The 27,041-nt window shown below is 35.9% G+C and overlaps 1 protein-coding gene across 2 annotated transcripts; it reads right to left on the bottom strand.

Moving 5' to 3' along the window:
* Window positions 1–3,898: 3,898 nt before the first annotated feature.
* On the bottom strand, window positions 3,899–26,052 carry LOC140136900 (uncharacterized). Of its 2 annotated transcripts, none has more exons than XM_072158523.1 (3): window positions 25,076–26,052; window positions 5,092–5,917; window positions 3,899–4,848 (listed from the first exon to the last, which is right to left on the bottom strand). In XM_072158523.1, exons 1-2 carry the CDS (start codon window positions 25,154–25,156, stop codon window positions 5,099–5,101), a joined length of 900 nt encoding a protein of 299 aa, XP_072014624.1. In that variant the 5' UTR covers window positions 25,157–26,052; the 3' UTR covers window positions 3,899–4,848; window positions 5,092–5,098. The 2 variants fall into 2 exon arrangements, with proteins under 2 accessions (XP_072014624.1, XP_072014623.1); XM_072158522.1 differs by lacking the exon at window positions 25,076–26,052 and adding an exon at window positions 10,911–11,742.
* Window positions 26,053–27,041: the final 989 nt, after the last annotated feature.

Below are 27,041 nucleotides of genomic sequence, written 5' to 3'. Positions count from 1 at the left end.
GTGTCGATAAGCTGTTAGTTTAGAATGAATCACTACATCTGGTAAACAATACGCTCATACATAAATGACACACATTAAAGGTGGTACTAATAAGTAGTAATATACCCCCTGATAAATTTTGTGACTAATTTTGCATTTTTCTCAAAAATAACTGCACACTGGTAACAAAAGTTACGTAAATCATAGGGGCAAGGAATCCAATTACTTCACTGAAATTTCAGTGATTCAAGACAAGTGGTTCATTATATATAATATGTTAAGAAATGAGGTACCGTACATTCTAGCGGTATGCCTACCTCTTTTCTTATCATAAATAACGTACCGCTTGTCTTGAGTCACTGAAATTCAGATTCCTTTCCCCTATAAGGGGCTGTGCAATAATTATCAGCCCCCCGGGGGGGTAAAATTTCCGAACAGCTGGCCAAAAAAAAATCGCTTGCCCCCCCCTCTCGGCCCGCCAAAAATTCTTTGCCCCCCCTTGAAAATGCCAAATTTTGGGATCCCAAATTCAAACTTTAAATGGTCTAGATGTATGTTGCGAGCGCAGCGAGCAGGAAAATTTGCATATTTAAGCGTTTCCGTACCGTTTTCCTAAGCCTTTTTAAAGCATTTTATTTAAAAGGTGCCCCGTGAATGCGTGCCAAAAATCGCTTGCCCCCCCTCTCGGCTTGCCAAAGATTGCTTGCCCCCCCTTTCGTCTCGCCAAAAATTTCTTGCCCCCCCCCAATTTTACCCTCCCCAGGGCTCATAATTATTGCACAGCCCCTAATATACCGTAACTTTTGAGAAAAATGCAAAATTAGTCCCCGGGGAATTAGTCACAAAATTTATCAGGGAGTGTAGTATTTTCAAAGATCTGTTGAGGAACAATAAAATCTGTAGCATAGACGCATAAATAGTTGTTAAATCGGGAAAATATCGTTAAAAATATGAAGACTGAAATGTTACGACCGTTTTTGCGATCGCATACCCAGGCTATTCTCAGTAACTAAGATATATTTTAGTCAAAACCATGGTGTAATTTGACAAGTTCATTTTAATTGGCTGGTTAGGTTATTCAAAATAATAACCTTTTACACTGAATGACAATGTATTTGTAACCAATGATGAAGGAACTTGACACATTATTTCAAATTTATTTTCAGCCAAATAAAAAACAACAACAACACTAGTGGCAAATGGTGGTCATAGACCACAAACCTAGCTGGGGCATGTTGATGTTTTAGAGGTAGGCCTATCTGACCCCTGCAAAATGTTCCAATAATGTTTCCCTGGTCATGAGGTTTGGAGTCACCGAGTTTGAGTCCCATACTCCTTACAGACGCCCAGAAAATTAAATTCTAAGATTTGACCCAGATAACCTTTGACCTGACCCCTGCACAGCGTTCCAAAGTGTCCCCCTGGTCAGTAAGTTTCTTGTCACAAGAGTTTGAGCCCTGTATCCCTTACAGATGTCCAGAAAATGCATTTCGAAAATTTGACATCTGCATGACCTTTGACCTGACCCATGCAAACTGTTCCCCTGTTCATGAGATTTGTTGTCACCGAGTTTGAGTCCCATACTCCTTACAGATGCCCAGAAAATTAAATTCTAAGATTTGACCCAGATAACCTTTGACCTGACCCCTGCACAGCGTTCCAAAGTGTTCCCCTAGTCAGTAAGTTTCTTGTCACAAGAGTTTGAGCCCTGTATCCCTTACAGATGTCCAGAAAATGCATTTCGAAAATTTGACCTCTGCATGACCCCTGCAACCTGTTCCCCTGTAAAATGTTGAGATTTGTTGTCACTGAGTTTGAGCCCCACACCCCTTACAGATGTTGAGATAAGGCAATTGGCAGATTTTCCCCCCTTAATGACCTTTGACCCCAATTCTGAGTGCAAGGTATGGGCACTGGGTAAAGCCGATGCACATGTGTAAGTGACGTCATTGTGCTATGTAATATGTGGCAGAAGAAGCATTTTGAAGGTATTTGGTTATATACCGAAAATGCCCCTTTAATGACCTTTGATCCCAATTCTGTTTGCACCCTATGGGCACTGGATATAGCCGATACATATGTGCAAGTTACGTAATTGTAGGGTGTAACATGTAGGAGGAGAAGCATTTTGAAGTTTGTTGCCAGAAGAAGAAGAAGAAGAACTAGTGGCAAATGGTGGTCATAGACCACAAACCTAGCTGGGGTGTTTGACCTGACCTTTGACCTTAATGTTTCCCGGGTCACGAGGTTTGTCACCGAGTTTGAGACCCGTACCCCTTACAGATGTCCAGTAATTGTATTTCTAAAATTTGACCTGTGCATGACCTTTGACCTGACCCCTGCAAATTGTTCCCCTGGTCATGAGATTTGTTGTAACTGAGTTTGAGCCCCATATCCCTTACAGTTGTCCAGAAAATGAAATTATAAGATTTGACCCAGATAACCTTTGACCTGACCCCTGCAAAGTGTTCCAAAATATTCCCCTGGTCATTAAGTTTTTTGTCACCGAGTTTGAGCCCCGTACCCCTTACAGATGTCTAGAAAATGCATTTCTAAAATTTGACCTCTGCATGACCTTTGACTTGACCCCTGCAAAATGTTCCCCTGGTCATGAGATTTGTTGTCACCGAGTTTGACCCCATACCCCTTATAGATGTCCAGATTTAGCAATTGTAAGATTTTGCCCCTTTAATGACCTTTGACCCCAATTCTGTCTACAAGTTATAGGCACTGGGTAAAGCCGATGCATATGTGCAAGTGACGTCATTGTGCTATGTAATATGTGGCAGAAGAAGCATTTTGAAGGTATTTGGTTATATACCAGAAATGCCCCTTAATGACCTTTGATCCCAATTCTGTTTACACCCTATGGGCAGTGGGTATAGCCGATGCTTATGTGCAAGTGACATCATTGTAGAATGTTACATGTACGGGAAGAAGCATCTTTAGCTGAAATTACAGTTTTGGCCTATTTGACCCCTCTGTAACCTTTAACCTACTAAAAGTCAGGTGACGTGTATGGCCGTGGTCAATGATAGTTGTGACCAAGTTAGGTCAAAATCGGTCAAAGCATGTCTGAGCTAGAGCAAAAAATGTGCAGTTTGTTGCCAGAAGAAAGAATGGATAGCATTACAGTACCTAGCTGGGGGGGTGTAAACCCCCCAGCTAGGTAAGAATCGGATAGCAAAACAGTACCTAGCTTGGGGGGTTGAAAACCCCCCAGCTAGGTAATAAAAAACACCCCAGCTAGGTAATAAAAAACACATCCAAGCACTATTTGTTACCAACATGAAGTAAGGTATACGTCTATTATTATAATAGAGAGATTGCTATTTCCAAACGTAGCATTGAACGTACGTGGAATCTATTCAAAATCCAGAAATCTATGAGAGTGATTTTAAAGGAGGATTTCGTGATCCTAGCATCCTCTTTTTATGACATTTTTCAGTAGATATCCACGAAAAAAGCTTATTTCCTAAATTTCAGTTGATTCCGATTTTGCGTTTGCGAGTTATGCATGATTATGTGTATTACACTGCTCCATAGACAATGTGTTGTAATTTCGTTCTGGTGCACCAGAACGAAATTCAAATTTGGCGATATTTTTGCTAAACGAATTAATCTGCAAGAAATATTTGGTACATAAACATTATGTAGCCAGAGGTATCCAGTGGTGTAAAAATCTCAACTTTTTTTGGGAAAAGTGGGGGGATGAGGCTGTGGATCACGAAATGCCCCTTTAAATAGATTCATACGTACGTTCAATACGTATACGTTTGGAAATCGCAATCTCTCTTTAAATTAGAAAACAACCGTAAATCTCAGGATGTAATTAAGCCGCCGCGCATAAACTGTTTTTACCGTTTTTGAGTAACGTAAAATCTCGATGCAATTGCATCGATTCACATCGAAATGTATATGCAGAATAATATGGGTAATTTATTGGTCTGTGGTTTACAAATATCGGTCTATACGTATAGCATACACTCTATTATTAAGAAATAAAGGTTCTAACTGGACACTTTTTGTCCTCTCAGGAGAAACCTCACTCTTGAACCTCTAAAAAGGTTCTTTAATTTTGGAGAACCCTTAAAGGTTCTCTAAAGAACCGAAAGCGGTTCTGTGTCACATTTTGGGGCCATTTTCGACGGTTTTGTAACCATTTTTGGTTCTACTTAGAACCTCTAACGGTTCTCCTGAAAGGACAACTTTAGAACCTTTTTCGAACCTTTATTTCTTAGAATGTATAATACTTTATGATTAGTTAAATTGAAAATACTTTACATTAACACTCAGCCTTATTAATATCATGCTCATTTTGAGAGAAAGATATTTTACGACAAAGTGCATTTTACATAACTTGACAAGAAATTTAATAAATTGCATCTCAGTGATATGATTATTTATGTAGGCCTACGTATCAAAATTTGGCAAAATCCTTAATGTTGACACATAACGAGCCGCAAGACACATTAAACTGAACAGGCATTATTCATGTTATTAGAATTTCTTAGTACGTCTGCAATGTACGAACCTGTACTTTAAATTGCTAGGAACATGATGAATGTAAATTATAAAAATGATTCTAAAACCTTTCAATAACTGCGCTACCAGTATAAATGCGTATATAGTCTTAATGGTCGGGTATAAGTAAGTATAATAGAAAACATTGGTTATTCTGTATCGTACCAGATCGTTCCAATTTAAGCATAGCGACGAATTAGATATTCAAATATTATACGTATTGCAGTAGTTGGTTGGGTATACAGTATACGTCTATTGCATGTTCTAATTTTTTTAAGTCACCCCTGTGATTGACCTCCTATATGCCTATATGTCTGTCACTCAGAATATCACAGAAGTTTATATGTGACCGTACAGCACGAATGAGCCGTAAATGTCCTCAATTGTATTCTGAGTTACAGTGTAAAATGGGCATGAAGGTCGTATTCATAGGTACCTCAATTGGGTGCTACGTGTACCTCATTTAATGAGATACACGTAGCACCAAATTGAAATACCTATGAATATGACCTTCATGCCCATTTTACACTGTAACTCAGAATACAATTGAGGACATTTACGGCTCATTCGTGCTGTACGGTCACATATTGCATTCTCAAAAGTATCTAATGCTCCCTTCTTCATCACTAGGGAGTCTATACGCAGGTAACGAGATCTTCCGTAAACGAACATTCCTCTTTCTCTTGTTCTCATCAGAGTCTGTGTCCTCACCCCTGTTATTGTTCTGCAAATGAGGTTCAAAATGCACTCTACGACGAGTTAATTCAGGAGACGTCGAGTCAGAGGAGAGTTGTTGATCAGGACTGTCCACATGTACAATGTGTATCGTTGGTGTGGACCCATTTGCTACACCTTTACGTTGTCTCGGCCTTGAATAATTTGAGATGTTACCATTCGTTAGTTTGGTTAATGTCACTGCAGCAGGCATAGAGGCTTTCCGTCTTACCATCATAGGAACAGGACTATTATTGCTACTACTGCTGCTGCTGTCATCGTCACTACTGGACTCATCACTAGCGTCACCAGTTCTACCATTCATAGTGTCGTGTAAACTTGTTAATAATCTTTCGTTAGCCCTATTCAAAGCATCTATCTGTTTCTTTTGATGCTTGACAGTCTTTTCAAGATCACTGATCTTGACAGTCTTGGAAAGTAACTCTTCCGTGATGTCTTCACGTTCTCGCTTCAGACATCCTTCAAAGTACATCAATTGAGACAGAAGACTAGCGAGTTGATCATCTTTTTCTTTGGAATGTGCCACCATCTTATCTTCGCCTTCTTGTAGTTTAATCTTCCATCCGGCGATGAGTTGTCGAGTTCTTGACTTCTGCAGTTCCATCTGATGGCTCATTTCAGACATCGTGTGTTCGCTTTGTTCCAGTCTGGAGCGAAGCTGACGGTTTTCATTCTCCAACTGTGAATGAAATCAAAAGAGAGAAAAAGAGAGAATGATTAGAATTGTTAAAGATGCGCGACTCTATTGACATCATCATCACTTTCATCAAAATGCAGAGATAGTAATTGGTATCAGGTGAAACTTTATCTGTTTGAATGAACAATCTTGCTGCATTTTGATAAAAGGTAAGGTAAATTATATGCGTCTATGTGATACAGATTGCATGCCATGGTAGATGACTGGAAAATGGTTCATTGTGTGACAAGATGGCTCATTTGCCCGGGCTCACTTGGTGCTTGGTGTAATTTGTCCTAAAATATAAAAAAATCCGTTCAAAAAGGAATGGCGCCCCAATGGAAGCTTTGATGTGATGTGCTGAAATGTAACCGTTAATTTGGATAAAATTTTCTTTAAAACAATAATGTAACATTCGCGTAGTGAGCAAAGAAAAATTATGAAATGTAAAGTTTATCTATTGCAGTGGGAGAGGTGTAAAAACGTACTGCATGGGATGTAGAAGAGGCTTGCTTTCAAATAAAAAGGAATAAAGCTCATTACCATTTAGGTTACTTTTGTTAAGCAATGGTATATTCTGTTGGGGAGGAGGCAGAGGAGGGTGTTGGAGCAGATTCTATTCACAATAGAACTTTGCATATTCCCGCGGTGGTCTGGCCTCAAGTTTACGATGATAGAATACATTGTAAATGGAGACTATACATCTCGGTTGTGTCTACTTGCCTGTACATTGTTCAGTCCATAATATTGTCTGATTAATTTGGGGTGACGTCATTATGCCACATAACTATGTCATATAAGTCCGGGAAATTCATTCATTTCGATAGGCCATAACGATAACGTTAATGAAAATGTCGTGATTGGGTAATCCATAAAGGATCTCAAGTGAGCACCAACATGTCAGATATTTATGAATAGACCCTATGCATTATTGAATAGCTTTGATTGTAAAGTATAGATTTTCAAAAGGCAGTTGACCATGTTGACTGCTCACATGACAGTCAGTGCTAGCCTCCAAACGATTTTTAGCTAAAATTAACGTCATCAATTATGCAAACCAATTTTAATTTCAATAGACCAAAACATTTCGATTACTTAATTATAGACCCGAAGGGGTCAAGACCCTTAACAAGGAGACAATAATGAATGCACGACTTGAGAAGGTGGCGTTTTCACCAAGCCATGTCCAAACTCAATACATTTCTTATTATTTACTCGTATTTTTAGTCTGAAAGGAACATCATGATTTCTATAGGACTCATCTTGTTTGTTTTATCTATTTTAAAATCTCTACCAAAACTTTGTGTAAAGAAAAGTAACAATACGTTCAAAAGATTATAATACTAGTCGTGTAGATTTGCCTAAAGCGCGGAATAATTTGGCAAATAAGTTGCCATGGTAAATCACTTTTTGATATTAAAGGAGTATAAATCAATTGATAACTTTTGATTTTGGGGTTTGGAGGAGCTTGGAGGTACATATCTTGGTCAATTCTTATTCGATTTTCACGAACAAGGTGTCAAAGGAGAAAGCAAAGTCCAAGTAACAAAATGTATATTTCAGAATAATTCAAAATCATCAGGTTGCTGACTATAACTGACGAGTTTCTTTTTGTGCCTGGTGTACACATAATTATAATTAGCCTATATCTTGCTCATCTCCATCGATATTTGAAGTCCGATATATCAGATTATGGGCATGCCTTTGACCAACTGACCAAAGGTCAATATCATATAATTAAATTTCACGGTGTGACTGGACACACAAAAAACACGGACAATACCACGGATTTATGGTCTATAATGTCCGCTATTATCTGTCTTAAAAATGTCAATGAGTGTACATAAGCATGACTGTGATAAAGGAAAACATGTCATATCATATTCCAAATAATCATTAGTATAATAAGTTGGTTCGATATCTGTGAAAAAAGATGGTTTAATCGACTAATCAATATTCAAAGCTTGGTGCTATGGTCCCCACGGTAAAGAGCCACTGTTCTTGAAAGACGTAGGCTACATGTTAAAGGTGAATCATGGAGGGAGAATGCTTGTCTTTGATTCATGGAAGAGATAAAATAGTTTAGATTTAATCAAAGTTATAAAAACAATGAGTAATTTATTGGTAATCAATATCAATGAGATTGAGAACAATCAAATTAAAGATTTGATTCCGTCATTTCAAAACGAAAATATGTTGAGTAAGTATTTGGTTTGCAACTTGACAATTTATTAATGTTTGAACTTCTATTATTTCAACAAACACATATTTATGTGGTGCGCCTGATAAAAGGCGGGATATCCAGTCAACCAACTAACCAACCAACCTTGCCTCGGAAATAAACTAGAAAATAGGCATATCCTTGTACTTGTATACACATTTCTAGACTAGAAATGTGTATCAAGTACACGTATAGGCCTATTTAGAATTTGGTTTTGAATCACCTTTCATTCAACAGAAGTATTTGAAAGATATTGATCCATGTTAAATTGTTCTTTCAGTTTGAAGTGAAAGATAGACGACCCCCTCCCCGACATCGATTTGAGGAATTTCACTGAGATAAAAGCAACGCACATTCTTCATTGATTGTTGGTTCAACCAATTTCATTGTTAATCAACACCTATTCTTGATCTTGACTAACGGAGAAAAAATCTTCAATAAGCAACACTGCTGGAAATGTCTGTACAGCTTCAGGACTACCCCCATGTACCAAATCAACCTCTTGGAATCCCGCTTGGAATGTCAAGACCTTATAAGATCAACGTAGACCGAAGATCAAGAGTGGACAAGATTGATCCAAGTTATGAAATATTTTGACAAAAAGACACAAAAGTTTCCAATACCCTTTTCAAAATTGGCGAAGTAGGCCTATGTACTTGAAATTCCAAGTCCCCTGTTGAGTGATCTTTGAAAAAGGTTCATTAGCATTACTTATTCTCCTCAATTAAGATATCAAAAATAATAAAAAGGCATAGCACATGGACCTTGTTGGAAACTTCAAAGACTGTATAACTGTGTAATATAATGCAATTCGATTAAATTATAAACTTGTGATTCCCCCATTGAAGTATATCATCATGGCAACGATTAGGCAAAATTAATTAAGTTCAGCAATGCTTAAATTGAGTTTATTAAATTTATATATAAATTGATTGTCGGCCCGAGTAAGTATAAAATACATTTAATCATTCGTTGTGTACATATTATAGTTATACTATATGCCTATATACTACTCCAGGCTCTGCAATGTAACTTTAGACCGTAAATATGCAGCCTAATGACCCTGCTAAAGACTTAGAAGTTGAAGATGCGAAGGAAAATTGAAACAACCGAGCTACTAATAATAACCGCGATGCTGAAATACATTGGTTATACGAACTGTTCAATTGCAATACTGCAGAAAAAGAAATAGTCACAAAAAGACGATTAAAAGCATCACAAACGTTAGTGTGATGTTTTTGCATTATACCGTTTAGCCCATTTTGGAAATTCAAATCAACTCATCTTGCAGTGATTGCAAGTACAGAACAAGAACCGCCCAGTCCGAAAACCGCGACGCCCGAGAAAAAAAGCCTATACTATAAAGCCCTATATATACATTCACACGTAAGACGGGGAGTTACCATCAGTTCGTCTTCTAATTTGGCGCACATTTTGTTTACAATTGTTTCCTGCATTAATCAGTTTCTGACTTTCTGTTATTGTTTTTTAAAGTAATTTTGATGTAATTTTAAAAATGGAGAATGAGTCGGAGAATGCTTCAGCCTGTTTTTAGCGTATACAGAAAATGCAAGACATAATAATTGATGCAATTTTGTGTATTTTGGAAATAAAAGAATGTGAATGAATGAAAAATGAATGACCCAATAGATAAACTCATAAAGTGAACCTCTTCAAATGTATATGCTTCTAAGATCAAGCTAAACCGAATCGTCAACAAAAATTGATCCATGTTTACAAAATATTTTGACTAGACCGATGGTCCACCGACCGAAAGCAGCAGGTTTCCAAACAAATTTCAATATTTTAGTACTTGTAGACCAACAAGTAAAGTGCAAATCCATGAACTTTGAGGTGAATAACGACCCCCTCCCCTTGACATCAATTTGAAGCATTTAATAGAAAACAACATCAACAATAGATCTTTGTTTTTGAAGAGCTATGAGAGTATTGAGACAACAAAGGTGCATCAACATATTCTTCCAATTTCTTCATTGACTTCTAAATCGATTGCTGGATGTACAAATTTCCTTGTTTAATCAACACCTATTCTATTCTCGATCTTGACACTTGACAAAATACATTCAATATTAAACCAACACTGTTTGACACGTCTGGATTGGAAAGCTTCAAAAGCATTATGTATCTGGAATTGTTAATGTTATACATTCCTTTCTTATATTTGTATTAGGTAGAACGTATCTAAAGTATGTCGAGTGGAAGGATTTATAACACGGCTATTTACATTTTTGAAGAATGTCGGATAATTTATATTCCTATTTATTTGTTTACATTCATGTATTGACAATAACATAGTGTACAATGTTCGACTTTCAGCCGGCTGCATGGGTGTATTTCAATGTTAGATATTCAACTAACGTTCTACCAAATACAAACATAAATAAGAAAGGAATATACAAGTATTTCGAATTCTAGATACATGGGGCTTTTGAAACTTAACAATTCAGACATGTCAACTTTGTTTCAAATCATTTCAACTTTGTTTTAAATCATTTTTATAATTATGTGTACAAACGTGTATGCTCTACGCAAGACAAAACATTTTACATATTACAGTCTTAAACTTAAAACTAGAATTTCAGCCCTAAACAATTTTATGTTTCAATGTTTTTGAATCAGTGTGGAGCACACTGATTCAGGTTTACTCGAGAAACACTAGCAATTTGGGAATATTTCGAACAATAGGCCTATATCATTGTCAAAAAGTATGGACACCATGTTTTAACTTAGGAAGACATAAAGTAACTTTCATACCCGAACAATAACCATTCCTTGCAAGTCAGTAGCAGGACAACCACAGTTATCTTCATGCAGTAACCCATACCGCCGCGTCATTGATCGGGGGGAATTCCCTCTCGGTGATGATGATGATGATGTGGACGAGCTTCGTCTAGGTGTGATGGAGGAATTTCGTCTAGATGATGTAGATTCTGATCCCGACTCTATACCAGACTCTATGGTCTTTTCATCAGGTGGTATTAAAAGGAAGGAGTCCTGTCTGCTATCATGAAAGTCCATGTCGAAATCTCGCTTTACTGGTGGCATACCCGGTGACTTGTTCGGCAACTTCGCCGGCAAAATGCTTCAGGGTGTGGCAATACCAGATTCTATACAGTATCACTATAGTAAATGCAGATCTGCTCTAAAGTGATCGCCAATTCGCCAAGGAAGTCCAGCAAGAAGTTTTTTCCAACTAATCGTTGCTATGTAATCACAAAAAGTCAGGATATACAATGTTGATTTGTAAATAATAATAGTTCAGACGTCAATTATTGAGTTCCGTTTTAATCATAAAACAACAAGTCCAGGAGACACAAATTAAGGCTCATCCCAGCAACAAAGTATGACATCCGGATAAACAGTAGATAACATGTACTCAACATAAGTAGTAATACACTTTATCTATTTTCCTAAATAAACGTGTTGTTTCTCAAGATCTCTTGTCACAGAAATGGACACTGTTCTGTTCCTTCTTGAATACACTTCGACGCCAGGTGGAGAAATGGCAGTAAGATTAATGCCGGTGAACTGCATGGTTGCTGAAACGGAATTACGGAACTGACCGAGTGGGACGCTTAGTCGCAATAAAGGCCTAATCCGCTACGTTTGATGCAGCGGAACAAAGTCCTCAAGCAAAAATCAATGTTCAAAATCCAAGAGTGGCTATTGACATCCACGACCAATCGAAATACAGCAGCTTTAGCTAACTTTATATAGGATTACATCATAATAAAATGCATTATCCTGGTATATTATACGTCATTTCTTGTAATTATTATAGAAAAAGAGGTATTGTACATTGAGGTAAATCATTTGAATTACAAAGCTTATACAACGAGCCTTTTTGATGGTCATTGTGTTTGTCTAATAGATCATAATATTAATAATAGTAACGCAACATTGCAAAATCTATTTTAACAATATTTTCAAAGTACGTTTCAGGACAAAGAAAACACATTTTCAAAGGGACACTTGAATTTCAACCATAGTCAACTCAACTGTATTACTTGCATCGACATGTTTCATGGTCAAAGTAATTAAACAATTTCGACCCACGTCATGATCCTCTTTATAATTTCAATTGGGGGGGGGGGGAGGGGGGGGGGCTTAGGGATTGGAATCCCCCAGACAGTTCACAGGGCGGATTTCCCCAAGTTTTGTTCAAGAACTGCGACTGCGTTGCTTAGCCCTCCTTGTGGACATTTTCTAACGAGGATTTTTTTAAAACAATTTGTACATCGAAAATCAGATTTTTGAAAAATAATTTAATAAGTCATTCAATTAGTAATCAATTAATAATGCACGCAAATGACTAATTAAATCGCGATAAATCGCGAAGTCATAAATTCGTCATTAGTCATGCAATTTCTTACTCTTTACAAATTGAATATCATAGGTCATGAAAATATGTTGAAATGATGTAATTGTAAGTTAATTGATGTAAATTAATGTGAGATGATAATTATTATTGTTCTTTTAGCATTTATAAATACATAATTTCAGCATCTTTTTGCTTGAATAAAATTATATCTTGTAATGACTAATTTTTAGTTAGTCGAATAAGAACCCCTTTTTTACTAACTTAAATTTACCATGTGTGTTGCCACAATCACATGTATGCACAACACAGCGCACTCACAAGTACGCTAGAAATGTAGTCTTACCGTTTCGTGCAATACCATTGTATATTATGTATTAATTTACTCCTAGCCTTATTTATTTCATGTTAATATAATATATTCATTTAAGGTTACGTAGGGTGAAAATTCCACTCAACTTGTCTTTTGTTTTTTATTTTTTATTTATGAAGTACCGGTACATATATATGTTAAACATCTCAGAGATGTAGATTGAAAAAATTGTATCAATAAAGTATTTTTAAAATTATTTTTGTATATCAATTATTGCTCTAGATATCCTACAGCACTCATTCTTTTTTAAAAGGCAGTTCTTGTTTTAAGTAATTATTTTTTTAGGTGTTGCCAGTGCATGCACCATAATTGTCTAAAACCACTCAGCAATGAGCACAGTGGAGCATGAGTATTCAACCAGCACAATACTAGACAAAATTCATAAAATAAGTACCATCACCTTGGCCCTGGTAACACCAACTAGCATGTAAACAAACATTGCACATGGTTTTGAATGACATCGATAGTGGAACAGTTTTGGCAGAAATTTGTCAATTTCTGCAAGTTCTGTGAAAATCAATTGATACTTCCCATGCAATAAGGATTATCAGTAGTAATACAGGAACACTGCACCTGGAATATTATGGGATTGTGAATTAATACTGTGAAATAGCAGAAAATGTGAGTACACAAAACTAAATTAATGCATATCTCAGAACTCCATTTTGGACCATTTGGCCTGATATGCTGAGATAAAATAAATTATTTTTAATATTCCCTTAGCTGATTCATAAAATTTTGATTGGGATGTGTTAGCTGGTACTTCAAAGAAATAATGTAGGGGATAATTGTGTCGATATAGTGGCACACTAAAATAATATCGTTGTTGCAAAAAAGACGACAAGTGCCACATCATTTTCATTGATATTCTGTGAACAGTAAGCTTACTGTTTCAAATCAGGACGACCTATCAAAAGAATAAATAGATACATTATTTCATTGGTTTGTTTGTAACACATATCCGAAATCGCAATGAAATCGGTCCCTCTCCCCATATTTTTCTAGACACTTAAAAAAAAAACCTCATGCTCATGAAATTGAACACAAATTGAAACACTTACAAAGAACATTTGTGTATGAGCTATGATGTTAAAAGTATTACAATAATAATCATTAGAGTGTCAACTTTAAGATGAAGTATGATTTGTAGGCCTACCATCTTTATTTTTTGAAAAAATAATTATTTTAGGTGGCTACGTGCAGCCCATTTGTCTATGCAAAAATTCAAAATTGTGCGTAACCTTAATATAAATTATCACCGAGCTCGGTTTGATACACTGGGTTTGATGATGAATTTGGCTGAAGATTATCTTGCAAAAACAATGCCAATAAGTTGAAATAGTGTGGCCATGTATCCTTTTATCTGATGTGCTCTCATGTCCCACAAAAATACTGTGCAAACGTTGTTATCCGATTCCTTAAAGCAACCAAACAAGCAAAACAATGGAGACAATCGAAATATAGCTTTCCATCCGTGCTTTCCATACATCTTAAGAACCACACATAGGCCCTATTGGAATAAGAATAAGCCTACAATTCTTCAACTTTATTATAAAAAAAAACTCCGTTAAAATGGGGGTATACTTGTGCTAATTTCATCGTTGAACCGTTCTCTATTTTCAGTTTTCGTTTTCTTTAAGGGGGCACTACACCTCTGTAAAATTTTGTGCATATTTTTGCATTTTTCTCAAAAATTATAGTGCATTGGTGACAAGTAAGATATGTATAGGGGCAAGGACTACAACTACTGCACTGGAAATTTTATTTCAGCACAGACAACAGTTGTGGAGTTACAGTCAAAAATGAGGGAAAACCAATGTGTGATCAATAAATCAATAACTATTTGCCTTGAGTTGCTGAATTTTCAGTGCAGTAGTTGTAGTCCTTGCCCCTATAATATACATATCTTACTTGTCACCAATGCGCTATAATATTTGAAAAAATACAAAAATAGGCAAAATATTGGCCAAGGGTGTACTACCGCCTTAAATCAATATAACACAGAACATTATTATACATTATTCACGCATGCTGCATGTAGTCATTTGAACAATCGCGTTTAAAGGGCATTAAACTTGTCAAATAAAAATATCGTCATAGCGACAATAACAGGCCTAAAGATGTCTTTGTATTATATGGGAGGCGTTACGGAATGACGGAAATTGCAGGTGTATAAATTCACATTAAGATTAAAGAGAGAGTACGAAGCAGCTGACAACGTAATATCCTCTTTAAGTGTTGGTATTCCCTTACCCAGCAAACACAAGAAATGGTTTGAAAAAAAAACACACGTTATAAACATGTGTTATAAACGGATGATTCGCTAAACATTTTTTGCTTAGAAAAGAGCTGAAAAGTATGAACGTGAAAAAACGTGTTTTTGTTTTGGTCAAAAACGGTTTAAATATAACATTTAAATGCCGGGATATATATAACCATGAAAACGTTTTATATGAAAAACACTGCGACAATATTTTTAAAAAGATGTCAAAATGTTATTTTAAACTATGATTGGGCAATTATTTTTCCAAAATAACTTGTCCAACTTTTTCCACTTAAGGTAGTATGAACGGCAACATTAGTTTGTTTGTTTTTTGCAGCAGGTTTTCAAAAACGTTTTGATATGTTACGATTAAAATAGAACACGTTTGTTTATACAGGGTGTAACAATAAAATTTGTACAATTGCATTTATACTTCTCAGAAAAAAACTAAAAGAGTTATGACACACATTTTATATGCAATACAATCAGTAATATCCTGGCTAAAAGAAGACGTTTAGTTGGTTTCTTTACCAGCTTGGGTTCAAAAGTTATGTCCGATTAATTAAATCGTCCAGAAAACGTGTTGGGCCACTTTTGCCATGTTTGTGCATATCAAGTTTGAACCGCGTAGATATGCTTATTGTGCTTTAAACATCAAAGAACTGACACAAAAGAACTATAAGTGGTGTTTCTTCGTATAATTAACATGAACTTAATAATAATATGATATTTCTTTAAAATCTATAAATGAAGTCATGACATTCCTTTCAAATTATCTTATAGATAAAGTAATTTCTCATATCCCTGAGATATCATTGGTAAAACTGAGAACAGTTTTTGCATCCATAAGTACAAAACAATAAAATTTTGAAATTAAGTTCAGCTGGGCTTCTAGCTGTTCTGGGGCGACCACTATTGCCAGCAATTCTGTTAACAACATACCGTACTTCTCATAGTTTATGTAATAATTGTATGCCTTGATGGAAGACATGAGTTTGAAAAATGATCTATGTATAAACAATCTTATGGTTTCTGCTTTGACTCAATGTGCTGCCGAATGTAAATGTTATACATGGTAAAAATACGCTCTTCCAACGTGAATTGGGGTTGAAGTTGTTGAGCTGCAGCCACAATTTCTAGTAAATGAGGTTGTTATGTCAGTGCTTAGTTGTGACTTTCAAAAAACTATTCTATTATGTAACCATTTCTACCACTTCGAATACCCCATTGTTTAAAACTACCTATTATAAGAGCACCGTCCAGGCTGGTCCATGGTTCAACTCTATTCAGTCACTTTTGTAACACGTAGACAAAAGTGGCCCAGGCGGTTTTAAGACTAGGTTACATAATTGACCATATCTTCACTTGTATACCATCGATTTTATTAGAACAAAGCTTATCTGGTGGCTAAAGAAATTATTTTGATAGACATAAATATCAAACCAAAAAATAAGCGGCATACTTGTGTCATTCTATTTTTAAAATTGTACAAATTTTATTGTTACACCCTGTATACCCTTTATATAACCAGATATTTAAAACGTTTCCTGTAAAATGATCTATGTTTGCTGTGCACTTACATTTCAATAATTCATTCGTTTTTCTGGCTCTCAACCCTCGATATATAAAGGGTTCAATTTATAGCAAAAATGCTATGAGCATCTGCATGATGAGTTACCGGAATCACCGCAGATGATGTGAGGATATGAAGGATGGGGTGGTGTCCAAATTAAACACATTAGCTATTTATTAAAAAAAGGTCTCATCATCACGAGCATATTAAACGAACACTATCTACAGTGTTGTAACAAGTCATCAGTTACCATAGGGTATTAAATAAAAGGCACTAAATTTAATGCCCACGTGACCAATGGGCGCCGCCATACCAAGACCACCAAGTGATCAGTAGATGTGCTTCAATGCCAATTTTTCAGACAAATATCATCAAAATTGCTGAAAATTTAATAGGCAACTTAATGAAAAATTGGGGGATTCTGTTTTTTTAGTATGTTTTCAAGAACTAAATTTTGAAAGTTTTGGTTGACGGAAAAAAAGTTATCGACGGAAACTCTTACAATAATACTACAAAGTTACAAAAAAATGATAAATTTGCTAGAAAATTTGGACATGCATCCCGCGTTTCCAATTGAAATACACAGGAAGACCACCTGATGTGCCAAAGGTCACTTTTCCAGACATCCTGTCTAGATGCTGTAATGTCTGCGCCCATTTGGTCACGTGGGCATTAAATTAAATGCCTTTATTTTTAATTGCCCTAAGACGACTGGTCATCCTTGGGTCGAGTCTCAAGTCAGCTCAAGTCAACTGTGCATGCAGTCGAGTAACAAGTCAGGTCAAGTCATTTACTATGCCAATTAAGTATATCAAGTCGTCAACACATTAGTCAAGTCAACTGAGTCAAAACATTTCATCAAGTCAACTATTGAATTGAACAAGTCGCATCCCCACCATGTTACGTAAAATTAATGCGAGTGTTTTTGACCAAATGGACCTCATATCCAAGCTTTAAAAATCCAAATCGCGAACTTGTCCACTTTTAATATGTTTTTAACGTCATACTTGACAATTTAGCTTCAAAATGGCAAATGTTGTTCAAGGCAATTTATTCTGGGAGCGAATGACGCTTAAGGGGTCGGTTACCCATCTTTGCACAAAATATTTTTTGTGGGCCTGAGAGCACATCAGACACACCAAATTACTAAAAACATTCGGGTCGGCTTTTCATCCCATACTACATACACTTTTTAATTGTTTGTAATTATTAAATCTAATGATATGTATTTAAAAATACATATCATTAGATTGAATAATTATTAGTAAAATTAGTAAAACTGCAATGTAATTTTATTCCTTGTTTGTAATTATTATAATGCTCCCAAAAGGTTGAGCACTCTACCGGGGCACTCTACCAATCATTGGTTTTACTATCGCTTGGAATTATTATCATTAGATTTATAAAGTTTACTTCGAGGACTGCAAAATGTCAAAATATCATTTTAATATAATGATGTATATTCATACGTAGCGGTAAACGTAAATAGGAAGCAATTTTAGACTTACGCTACTCAAATTTCACTCACCTGAGCGCTTTCACCGGGTCAACCGGCGTCTTCAGCGGATGTTATTGCTCTGAAGATTTGTTGTTGCCAGTGATGTTGTTTACCACATCTTCAAGTTTGACGTCATCTACATCTACGACGTCATCGGATGTGTTCCAACAACATCACTAGCAACAACAAATCTTCAGAGCAATAACATCCGCTAAAGACGCCGGTTGACCCGGTGAAAGCGCTCCGGTGAGTGAAATTTGAGTAGCGTAGGCCTATAATAATAGTTCTAAGTCTAAAATTGCTTCCTATCATATTAATAATTTGTCATAAAATTGGTATTCAATGGCGAAAATCTAAATTATTTGATATCAGAACAGAAGGCTATTCCTCGTATATTCAGAATGCAATTTGGTATGTCTGATGTGCTCTCAGGTCCCACAAAAATAATGTGCAAACGTATGTCGGTATCCGAACCCTTAAGTCACTCTGCTTCACAGATTTTACACCAAAGAGAAATAGGTATGATATTCATGGGTCGCAGAAGTTGCGTTCAACTATGATGTTTGTATGTGACGACAGATTTTATATATACCACTAAACAAATGACTAAATAAATAGGTGAATGAGCATGTCCTGTGATCGGCAGTGGTGATGATTATTTACGGTCAATAGATATCTTGCCCAGACAATTGAGACCCACGTGTCCAAAGGTTACATTCAATTTCTTTATACGGGAAAACAATGGTCAGTATTTTACAGACACATAAATATGAGATGACATATACATTTTGACTGTATTTTATATCATTATTTCTCATAGTACGCTCGTATATCTTTCATACGCATTCATATATACGTCCACCTGTACTGTAAACATGGTAAACGATGACGTCTACGCCTTTTTTGCCCCTCATGTGCACAATTTTGTATTTCCAAAAGGCAGGTATATCCTGCAGACCAAATGCAAAACTTAGTATTTAATACACATATAACCCTCATTGTGCTATTCCAGATAAAACATGCACCCCCTATATAGAGGGCAAAAAAAATTATTCTAAAATGTCTGGAATTCCAAAACCCTCTATTTATGCCTTCAGACTAACAAAACGGTGGGAAAATCTGGAAATGTTGCGCCAAGCATAGGCTGGAATTGGACAAGCATATTGTAGAATAGGCTGGAATTCTGAGCCCCAGAGACCACCAAAAAATCTGGATTTCCGTTGCCTTCTATAGGGGGGTGCATGTTTTATCTGGAATAGCCCATTAAACCTAACCCTAAACATGCTAAACATACTTTGGTGCAGTATCATCCAAAGCGTGTTGGGTTTGGTTGCATGTTATAAAATAACACGCATCAGATCATGCACTAATGTTGTTTTACCAGTGACTGGAATAACATCGGTTATGATTTTGTCCACCTGTGTGTAGGGGTGGGGCGGGCGGAGTGTGCCCGGTGCACACCGTGTTTTTAGTAGTTGTCTTACCAATGACAGGAATAACATTTGGCTCTGATTTTTTTCTTCAGTCGTCGTCAACATTAACAACAACATTGACAACTAGGCTACAACACGCAATAACTAAAATATTATTGCTATAATACTTTGCAATAACTATATACCATTTAGTGGCCGACAACATAATGGCAATCAGCAGTTACATGATCACTGATGACAACTATTGCATTTATTGCAGTGGCCCGATGCCAGCATGTAAATGGTAAAGGACACGGCAAACATTTGGATGATAATATAATAAGTATATGATAAGAGCATACCTATATATTTTATTATCTGTCTCGACTAAATTCCCACGATTTGACAGCAATAATTGATATTCGGTCACAGGCCAACATCAGTGCAATTCAGCATCGAAGTGGTTACGTAATTCTCTTGGTTACCGGATCACGCTATTTTGATATGCCTTCAAGTGCCATATACTTTGTGTGGTGATTGTTTCGATCGTGGTTCATAACTCAAGCGCGTGATCCCGTTGACATAGTAACATTACGTAACTTCGATACTGAATTAGGTGAATGGTCAAAAGCAAATTATCAGTTAACCCGGGTTAAAAAGTCGCAAATAGTGTAAAATGAGATCGCTTCACGCATGCATTCTTGCATAACTGTAACTACATACCGTGTATACCTATTAGTTCCACCATAAACCTATCATGCATATACATAGGTACCATACTACTTTGCCTTAAAAATCTGTGCGAATTCCTCTGCTTGTTCTAAATATTATTATGTTCTTTGAACCCAACTTTATTTTACACAACTTTGAAATCGAAAAGGTTTTTTTTTCAATACTTTTGAGCACTGAGCAAGTTTTGTGCACTCCCAAAATGGGTAGTCAAAATGAAATTCGGTAAAAAGTATAGTTTTATTATAGGCTATTATATTAAATAATATAATTATTACTGATGAGATGAAGGATACAACATATTTTGTCACTGAGCTGATTCGTTTGAAACCCATGTACCCCCTGGAAGACATGACCTTAATCTCACACAGACACAGGGAGTGTGGATTTTAAATGGAGGCACCCATTTTGATCTCCATACCACATTTGAAATTCACACTCCCATGTGTGGACGACTAAGGTCATGTCTTCCATGGGGGGAGGGATTTCAATTGGAATAGGCATTATTCTTGAGGTACAATCAACAATGTATAGGTTACAACTTTAGGGACCGTTCACAAACACTTGTAAGGGGGGCCTGATGCAAAAAAAATTCATCGCGAAAATTTTTCGGGGCCCCTTTACAGACCTCAAAAATGTCAGGGCCCCCCCTTTTTGACATGAAAATATGGGTCAACCCCATAGAAAAGCATATAAACTTAATTTTTCCATGAAATTTTTTTTTCAGGGCCCCCTTTAGGAAGGTCAACATTTTTCACGGCCCCCTTTTTGGATCAGGCCCCCCTTACAAGTGTTTGTGAACGGTCCCATAGTATACCAAATCTTGGCGTCGTGAACAGCTTCATATTTCTTATGCATGTGGCATGGAACATACGAAACGCGCAATTAAATGCACCTATTCATTAAAGCGCGTTAAGGCATAAAGCGTTAACATACGGTTAACCACAAACATCAAGTTTTTGTTTAATTCTCACATGATATAAAGTCAACTATATATATTTTTATGACACAATACAATGATTTGGCTTTCGTTTTGAACTGCTATTATTTGACATGACAATAAGTTATATGTCGCAACTTTCTTCCATGTTGATATCATGTTCCACGCAATCTGAAATGCATTGTGATAACCACTATACATTGCATGATGAATTTTCAATTTTTCTCCAATCAAGAATATAGAATAGTGTCTTTCGGAGTTCGGAGACATGTTATCTTCATATTACATAAAAGAGTTCGTTTAAAGCAACACCAGATTATATTCCTTTTAATCTGTGAAACAACAGAGATTTATCTAACGTGTCTACACGTATTTGTATTCCACATGTATATCATGATTAAGACGAAAAATGTTGAACAAACCATGCAATCTGCGGGTGAATCGAATACAGTATACCGTAGTGACGGTTATGAAAAATATATAATTCAATCGAAGTATTTTCTTATAAAATCTATCAAAACCGTTCGGAAATTAAAACAATCGATTTACCCTATATAAATTTAAATTTGCTTTTGTAATTAAAAAAAAAAGCCTCATTATGCTGCTAAGACTCCCATACGTTTACCTAGGCTATAAAACCTGCACCAATTCCATTTATATTTCATAATCAGGTACAACAGTATATTGGAAAACATTCAACATATATATCTTTATTGAACAATCAAATTCAAAAACCTATCTTCAGGCTCAGTTATTAATTATGGCGTTAAGGTGGTATGCCAGTCTACTACTCAGATTTTTTTCCGCCATACATAAACTTAACTCATGGTTAAAATAACAGGCCCCTATTAAATTGAAGTTCATGTTCTTTCCACTCCCTTTCAGAGATTAACATTTTCACTTACGGCGAGTGGTCCCTCATTCGCATACTAGTACATGTACTATAGTGGGAAAATTCCTTGGTTTAATTACTGCAACATTTCACATGACTTAAGTTACAACACGAAATTCATGAGGTGTAAAACATTAAAGCGTTTGTTTGTATTCTAAAGTTACCATTAAATATGCGACAGGTGAATATACATATACCGCAATGTATGCCTCCCAAAATCACAAATAGAGCGTATACAGTTATACAAAAAAGTCATTGACTTACGAACCTGGGGCAAAAGCCACGCAATTACAGAAACCTAAATGTGTCTTTGCTACTCTGTGACAGGGGCTCTATGTTGAATCTGTGTTTCTGACATTAACTCTCTTCACGCGGGTGTCGACTGCAGACGACATGTTTCAAAAAGATTTTTAAAATTCAAAAATTTCAGAAATGTAAATTTCATGACCATATTTGGAATCAGCATGAAAAATGCATTAAAATGAGTACAAACAAGCCTAGTATTGGTTCAGTAGTTCTTAAGATAGCTCTTGATATTTTGAGAAAATATTTCAAAACTTGAACTTTTTCCATTGCGCATGGCTAGCACGCAGAGCATTAAAATATCTTACACGGGGGTTTGCAGTGCAGTGGCATTCAATTTTTATGTTATTTATAGCATTACTTTCACACCAAAATGTCATACACTGACTTTATAATGAGGCATGAGTTTCCACCATGTAAATAATTTAGAGCAATTTGTTACGAGAACTAAATGTTGCAGAAAATGTATTCACCTTTTGTTTTGTGTCATCAAAATATTGAATTGATTTTAATTGAATTGAAAAGTTACCACTGTTGTGAATAAATGTTTTAAAACAGAACTGTGGTCCGTCTTTTAAAATGTTATATGTAAGTATACGACATTGGTTATGCAGAACATTTGGAATTGTCGAATCTATTTATAATCTTTGGGATAAAGATGATACAGGGTGATTCAAAATGAAGTAAACTCTTGTATGTGGGGCTTTTGTACGAAATATAGAAGGAGTCCACTGTAAATGAAAATATCATTGAAAAGAGGACATTCTGAACGTCTAAATGAAAAAAAGAATTGTTATATTTGCTTATTGCAAACCCGAGTAATACTCATTTGAATTAAACCACCCATTTTTATAGCTGCCCGGTTTTATTCAAATAAGTATAACTCGGGTTTGGTGTAAGCAAATACAATAATCTTTTTTGATCTATAGATGTTCAGAATCTGCTCTTTTCAATAATATTTTCAGTTACAGCCGATTCCTTATATATTTTGTACAAAAGCGCCACAAACATGAGTTTACTTCATTTTGAATCACCCTGTGTGCGGAGAAAGTGAACAACTTGGTATTAGGTAAAAGATTTGATGTTAACAATTGTTAAGGGGTACAACACCCCTGGCCAATTTTGTGCCTATTTTTGTATTTGTCTCAAAAATTATAGCGCATTGGTGACAGGTAATATATTTATATTATAGGGGCAAAGACTACAACTACTGCACTGAAAATTCAGCAACTCAGGGCAAGTAGTTATTGATTTATTGATCAAATATTGGTTTTCCCTCATTTTTAACTGTAACTCCACAACTGTTGTCTGTGCTGAAATAAAATTTCCAGTGCAGTAGTTGTAGTCCTTGCCCCTATAATATACATATCTTACTTGTCACCAATGCGCTATAATTTTTGAGAAAAATGCAAAAATAGGCACAAAATTAGGCAGGGGTGTAGTACCCCCTTAAGCACAAGTGGTTTTTGGATTGGTATTGGTCGAACAGGCTACATATATCTGGTAGTTAAGTTAAATCAGTTGTTTTAAAGATAATGCTTTTTGTAATTTCATTGCCTATTTTATTGTATTTATCAGATTTATATTACATTGACATTAATAAAGCGACGTTACACACGATGTAAACATGTATATATAGCAAAATAAATGCCCAGACCAAGGTCTGCATATGTTTGTATATATTATTATGCTTGTTAAATATTGTGTTCACAATTCACAATAGCTGAACAATGCCTCTAAAGTAGTATACTAAGACTTCTCAAATAGCTGTGCATTCAAAAATGATTTGACTTGCAGAACCCGATGTAAACAATACACCGGTTAAATACACACACATGAAGAAATCGCAAAATGAATGATTTGTATTTCTGTGCGACATTGGATAGCTGAACAGATAGACTTATTATTTCATGCGTAATTAAACGGCGTGTAAGTTCCCCTTACAATTAAATCCTTTGTGGGAATAAATGATATTTTGTGGCCAGTAAATTGTGTGCAATAACGGGTGCAAATTAAGCATTTTGAGCTAATTTGGTGGAAAATTAACTTGAAAACATAAAATATAGTAAGTTATCGTGTGTGATATAGCATATCCTCATAACACAGATAGAAGGACACTTCGAAAGAATAATCTGTGCTCATACAATATAACACAACACAACAGCAAAATGTCGGAGACCAAACATGCCTAACAGTAACCAAAAATACAATATTTTATACAGTAAATAAACTGCCAGCGTTGATCACGCATTTTTCATTATTTCAAAAGCCGATTATTAATATTATGAATTTTTTACACATCATAGTGCGTGACATATTTAATAAATACTATTAAAGTATAGAGGTCGGTATGGTATAGAAGAACGTATGAGGTTATTGTGTTATAGTAAATATAATAAATGTAATATAAATGTATATTGTCAATAAATATATTGTTCTTCTATAACTTAAGCGTCTTTAGATTATAAATTCCTGATAATTTATGGGATAAGCATAGCTGCGTGTTAATACAAAAAGAACACAGACCCTTGAAACTGATAAGAGCTGCAGATTTTAATATTGAAAAATAACTATATATATGTCCTATATTTATTAATAAATATTTTTTGTATTTTTACCTTTCGCAATGTCAGCATCACCTCATCAGTCGTAACTTCGGTTGTCATCAGATGGCTTTGATTTTCATCTTCTTCTTCCATCTTCTCCCTCTTTACATACCAATACAAAGCTTTGGGGTAGGAGAGGAGCACCGTTGCTTAGCACTTTTTCACTCATATAAATCCAAGAAGGAATGCTTTGCTTTTGCCAATCTCTGCTATACGCAAAAATATAACAGCTAGATGTTAACCGCGTTTTCACGTCATCAGATCGACCTGCCAAATTCAATCAGCATTTATGTGTTTCCTTTATCTTTCTTCAAAAAATCTGTTCAGTTGAATCTGTGCTTTCGGGGATGTCACGATATCTGTGTGTGTATGATATCTGTAGTGTATCATGCACGTCAACGCTGGCTTACCGGTTGATATCAATTCAACATTCTGATTGTCAAATGTGGCGTATCTCTGCAAATTTATATAGTGATATGCGAGTGGAACAATATTTACAATATTTTAAGAATAACTTATCAGACAGTTCATCAAGTATTGGTTCCAAGGTCCACATATAGGTGATGATTCAGATATTTCCCATGGATTCAAGTATAGTCATAACATTGTTGTTCAAATATATTCCGCGTGACATTATTTGTGTCCAGTTTTCACACATCAGTGCACGGTGTAATAATATCATTTCCCGATTTGTTGAAATTCATAATAATAGAGAAAACAAAAATAGCACAAATTATTCCTCGTGAGTGTTTTGTTGGTTTGCCGTTAGTTTCTCAAAGTACCTATAGTTGCATTTGAAGGACATCGTCGGTAAATGGTATACTCATTCTCAGTCGCTGAAGACTGGTATAGTAGATGCAGGCCATGTAAGCTATATTATACATGTTATATATATTGCAATATCTGTTGGTTTAGACAATTGTTTTGCAGGTTGATCAGTGTTGCAATGCAAATGCAACCAGCTGCTCAATGACGTGCGTTCCGTATCTGGTGGCACACGAGGTGACAGATATTCCGCTTTCAATCAGTCTAGCCTTTCTTAAAACAAATCCACTGGAGCTTAGAGATATGTTTAATCAACCGAACAGTCATTTGCAAATATCAACATAAAGTAAAAGGTTACAAGTCGTCCAAAAATTACTGGCAATTATTTGACAAAACATATTTCCCCAGAGTTGCCAAAGGTGGCGTTCCATGCAGTTGTAAAATGATAATGTGCAAACAAAGACTATTATAATACTGGACCAAGGATGCCGAGCATGCTGATGATGAAGCGGGTGCTGAAGGCGTAGACAGGATACTCTAGGATCCACAACATGCTCATCTATCTGGGACACAGTTCTTTAATCCCAATACATCTGTACACTCATTGAATGACCTTTGAAAAATTGGGTACAAAAACTCATACTCTGCAACTTGAGTTCAAATTTCGCACTATGGATGTTTAATTGAGATTATTGAACTATGCTATTGGGATGAGGCTATTGTGGTCCATAGTGATAAGTTTCTGGCTATCGACTACCACCAGCAAGACCTCTTGTCCTTCATGACTCTTTCAGACTGCTGAGTGACCGTGACTGATATGTTTACGTCTACGCCTCATGCACGTGCCCTGCATGCGTTTTACGCAACATTTTGTTGAAGATACAGAACAATTTCACGGCATGGTGACAACAAATTGTGCTTTAATGGTCTGAACTAACATGCAAACAGATTCTATTCAAGAAACATATTGGCAATGAACTTATGAATATGCATCATGTTGCCACAATAATGGAAAAAAAACACGAAATAATAAATGCAAGTATAAAACGCAAGGGTACAAAGCTAGTGGACACGAATAATTTAAGACAATGCTTTAGGTGTTAGCATTTGAAATTTGATACAACATTAACTGTATATGTGTAACACAAATCTAGGCAGTGGTCATGTTTCTGGGTCAGTGATGTTTATATGTGTAACAGAGCTTGTAACCATG

Source organism: Amphiura filiformis, chromosome 17 (assembly GCF_039555335.1).
Source record: "Amphiura filiformis chromosome 17, Afil_fr2py, whole genome shotgun sequence".
NCBI lineage: Eukaryota > Metazoa > Echinodermata > Ophiuroidea > Amphilepidida > Amphiuridae > Amphiura > Amphiura filiformis.
This window is presented reverse-complemented; position numbering and strand designations above follow the sequence as displayed.

What these genes read in the sequence shown, in the direction of transcription:
- LOC140136900 (XM_072158522.1), bottom strand. Translation starts at nt 11,201, where the DNA reads ATGCCACCAGTAAAGCGAGATTTCGACATGGACTTTCATGATAGCAGA. An exon ending in AAGGAATGGTTATTGTTCGG is followed by an intron (nt 5,918 to 10,910) that starts GTATGAAAGTTA and finishes TTTCATTCACAG; the next exon opens with TTGGAGAATGAAAACCGTCA.